The following is a 4393-nucleotide window of genomic DNA, read 5'->3' as shown; positions in this document are numbered from 1 at the left end:
ATGTTTGGTGATGGGAATAGAAGAAAAAGCTTCCAGTTCTTCACTGTGTCTTATTCCTTAAAAACTCCTGCATATTTGACCTCATACATCAGTGGAGTGTACAGAGTTAAATGGTGTGTAATAACAAGGAGATGAGTTTTTTTCACAAGAGATTGATGTGTTTAAAATGATATTTGATTCATTTGTGTAGCGTTTCTCTCATTTCTCCAAGGTGCTCTAGACCCTGACATCAGAGAGCAATAACATTTAAAGTGATCAGAGTGAAAATGAATAAATAATTTGCACGTGTTCATTATGCTGTTAAATTCATGAAGAAGTAAGGACATAGAGTCAGTTTCTGATGACCAAGACATAAAATAAATGTTTGAAGGTGACAGAATCATATGTAATCTTCCTATAAATTGAGTATAAATCCCCAGTTCTGTCAGATTCACACGTCTTACTGGAAACATATTTGGGATGTTTTAGGACTCAGTGACCTTGGAGGATGTGGCTGTGAACTTCACCCAGGAGGAGTGGGCTTTACTGAATCCTTCGCAGAAGAAACTTTACAGAGATGTGATGCAGGAAACCTTGAGGAACCTGGCCTCCATAGGTAAGCATGACAACATTCCTTCACTTCTTCAGTTAGAGAACAAGTATTTCTTGCCCATCAACACTGTTCCAAGATGTGGAATATGGAAAAGGAATACAGTAGTCCCCCCTTATCTGCAGGGGATACATTCCAAGACCACCAGTGGATGCCTGAAACTGCAGATAGTACTGAATCCTATACATACCTACCTATGATAATAAATTTAATTTAGAAATTTGGTGCGCAGTAAGAGATTGATAATGATAACTAAGAACAGAACATGTATAATAGACGTGAACTTAACATGCATAAGTGTTAAGTGTCCATAACTTTTGCAGTTTGAGATGAGACAGCAAAACTAAGATCAATTTCTTTTTCCTTCTTCAAAATTTCATGATAGAAGTTTCATCTTTCCTATAGATCTTAGCAACATCAGTGTATGATTTTTTTCTTCCCTTAAATCAAGAACTTTCATCTTTTCACTTAAAGGGAGTACTTTATAACTTTTCTTTGGCATATCCTAATTACCAATATCATTATTCTTGCACTTTGGGGCCATAATTAATTAAAATAAGGATTACTTGAACACAAGCACTGCAGTACCACCACAGTGATCTGAAAACTGAGATGGCTACTAAGTGACTGATGGGCAGGTAGCATATACAGCATGGATACACTGAACAAAGGGATGATTCACATCCTGGACAGGACAGAGCAGGACATTGCAAGATTTCATCATACTACTTGGAAGGGTGCACAGTTTAATATTTTCAGACTGCAATTGACCGTAGGTAACTGACACCACAGAAAGCAAAACTGTGGGTAAGGGGGGACTGCATGGTCACAGCTCATCGTGGACCTAGAATCTAATATTTTTCTATAATTTCCAATAATTTGCATTGTTTTTCTGGGTCTGCATTTTAGGAAAAAAATGGGACAATCATAACATTGAAGACTGGTACAAAACCCAAGGGAGAAGACTAAGGTGAGTCACACACAGTAGATAGCAGTGTGCCCCATGAGAATCCTGGCATGTCATAAACTTTTTAAAATAAATGAAAAAACAACCCCAGCTTCAAAGTTATCCTTAAATTTTTTTCACCGAAAACATTTACTTAAACATGACATAGATGTCCAGTGTTTTTGGAAACAATATTAAGAAACCCAATATATTAATATTACTGTTTTCATAATAGCTATGTCAAGTCCTCTTACAGAGCTTTCAGTATAAATCACCCTCAAAAAATTCAGAAAGGGCAAAAAACCTTCACTTTCGCTATAAAATATAATTCTAATACCCTACTAATGTGAAATTGGTGAAGAAATCATTAATAATTTCTCATTTTTTACAGAAGTCATATGGTAGAAAAACTCTGTGAAAGCAAAGAAGGTAATCAAGATAGAGAAACTGTCAGCCAGATTCTAAATCTTAATCTGAATGAGGAAACTCTTTCTGGAGTAAGACCATGTGAATGTAATGTGTGTGGGAAAGTCTTCATGCATCATTCATTCCTTAATAGACACATCAGATCTCACAGTGGACACAAACCATATGAGTATCATGAAGATGAGGAGAAGCCATATAAATGCAAGGAATGTGGGAAAGCCTTCAGTTACCGCAAATCTGTTCACAGACATGAAAGGACTCACACTGGAGAGAAACCCTATGAATGTAAGGAATGTGGTAAAGCCTTCACATGGCTCACAACCTTTCGAAGACACATGATAACACACACTGGAGAAGGACCCTATAAATGTAAGGAATGTGGAAAAGCCTTTGGTTGTTCCACTTCATTTCGAGCACATGAAAGAACTCACACTGGAGAGAAACCCTTCGTATGTAAACAGTGTGGTAAATCCCTCAGGTCTCCTCTAGGTTTGCGAATACATGAAAGAAGTCACACTGGAGAAAAACCCTATGAATGTAAGCAGTGTGGTAAAGCCCTCAGTTGTCCCAGTTCCTTTCGAAGACATGAAAGGATTCACACTGCAGAGAAACAATATGAATGTAAACAATGTGAGAAAACCTTCAGTTCTCCTCTAGGTTTGCGAATACATGAAAGAATTCACACTGGAGAGAAACCCTATGAATGTAAGGAATGTGGTAAAGCCTTCATATCTCTTTCAAGCATTCGTACACACATGATAACACACACTGGAGATGGACCTTATAAATGTAAGGAATGTGGGAAAGCCTTCATTTGTCCTAGTTCGTTTCGATCACATGAAAGGACTCACACTGGAGAAAAACCATATGAATGTAAACAGTGTGGTAAAACTTTCAGTTGGCCCAGTTCCTTTCGAATACACGAAAGAACTCACACTGGAGAGAAACCCTATGAATGTGCAGAATGTGGGAAAACCTTCATTTATCGCACAACCTTTCAAGGACATGTGAGAAAGCACACTGGAGAGAAACCCTATAAATGTAAAGAATGTGGGAAAGCCTTCATTTCTCCCTCAAGTGTTCGAACACACATGATAATGCACACTGGAGATGGACCTTATAAGTGTAAGGAATGTGGGAAAGCGTTCAATTTTCCCAGTTCATTTCGAATACATCAAAGAACTCACACAGGAGAGAAACCTTACGAATGTAAGCAATGTGGCAGAGCCTTCAGTTGTTACACATCCTTTCGAACACATGAAAAAACTCACACTGGAGAGAAACCTTATGAATGTACAGAATGTGGGAAAGCCTTCATTTATCGCACTACCTTTCGAGGGCACATGAGAATACACACTGGTGAGAAACCCTACAAATGTAGAGAATGTGGGAAAGCCTTCAGTCGACCCAATTCCTTTCGAAGGCATGAAAGATCTCATACTTAATAGAAACCTCTCTTGAATGTAAGCAATGTGGGGAAAACATCAGTTGGCCTTCATTCTTACATGTGAAAACTCCCACTGGAAAGAAACCCTGTATGTGTAAGAAATCTGAGAAAGCCTGATACAAATTAATCCATGTATAATGTTCCAGAAAAAAATAACATGAAAAGAATAATTTTTAGAGTTATATTGTCTTTATCAGTGCCTCATTCTTAAAGGGGATCTCTCGACTGGATATTTACTACTTACACGTTCAAAAATGAACACTGAAGTGAGAGAATTCTGTAAGTACTCTGTAAGCAGTACTACATAATGATTAACAGGTATTGTTTTGTCCTTAAATCAATTAACATTTTTCTCTTTTCATTTTGAAGCCTGTTTGTTCCATGGTTGAATTGACATGTATTTCTAATATGCAGGTTGGTTTAATTTTTATGTTTTGATTGTTTTGTGTGGGGCTATTGATAAATGACAGTTTGGTATTTGTTGGGATTTTCGTACTGGCCTCCTGTAGTGCCAGGTAGTGGATATTCCTTACCCATATATAGTCCATCCTTCTTATGAGAAAATCTACTCTTGTTTTGGCTAGAAGAGCCTTATTTCATTTTCCTTGCTAGTAAAAGATGGCATAAATTTGTAAATATCATAGTGTATATAGTCTCATGTGAATTTCTATGTTTTGCCCTTTGCTCTTTGTCATTCCTTCTGGCTAGGATTTGAATAATAAAGAGTTTGCATTAACACATTATTGACCAGGGGATTTTTGCAGAAACTTAACACCTGTGGCTGGCAATTTGTTATATAAATGAATATTGAAACACCCACGTTTGAGTAAATATCAACAACTTTTTTTGCACTTAATGTATTTATTTGAAACTTTGTACATGTCTTACTAAAGCATTCTAATATTTCTTTAGAGTGTGATAGGTGTATAGCAAGCACCTCTGTGCAGGGGAACAGAACGTCTATTACAAACATACTGTGTTTCAC

General features: G+C 37.1%; 1 protein-coding gene across 2 annotated transcripts; it reads left to right on the top strand.

The window, feature by feature from the left end:
* The first annotated feature begins 459 nt into the window (after positions 1–459).
* Positions 460–3406, top strand: LOC136121693 (zinc finger protein 709-like). Of its 2 annotated transcripts, XM_065875628.1 has the most exons (4): positions 460–595; positions 1499–1559; positions 1927–2186; positions 2619–3406. In XM_065875628.1, the coding sequence occupies exons 1-4, from the start codon at positions 562–564 to the stop codon at positions 3404–3406; spliced, it is 1143 nt and encodes a 380-aa protein (XP_065731700.1). In that variant the 5' UTR covers positions 460–561. The 2 variants fall into 2 exon arrangements, with proteins under 2 accessions (XP_065731700.1, XP_065731699.1); XM_065875627.1 differs by having other exon boundaries at positions 1927–3406.
* Positions 3407–4393: the final 987 nt, after the last annotated feature.

This window comes from Phocoena phocoena, chromosome 3, assembly GCF_963924675.1.
Source record: "Phocoena phocoena chromosome 3, mPhoPho1.1, whole genome shotgun sequence".
Taxonomy (NCBI): domain Eukaryota; kingdom Metazoa; phylum Chordata; class Mammalia; order Artiodactyla; family Phocoenidae; genus Phocoena; species Phocoena phocoena.
The sequence above is the reverse complement of the archived record's forward strand: the minus strand, read 5'-3'. Positions and strand labels throughout refer to the sequence as shown.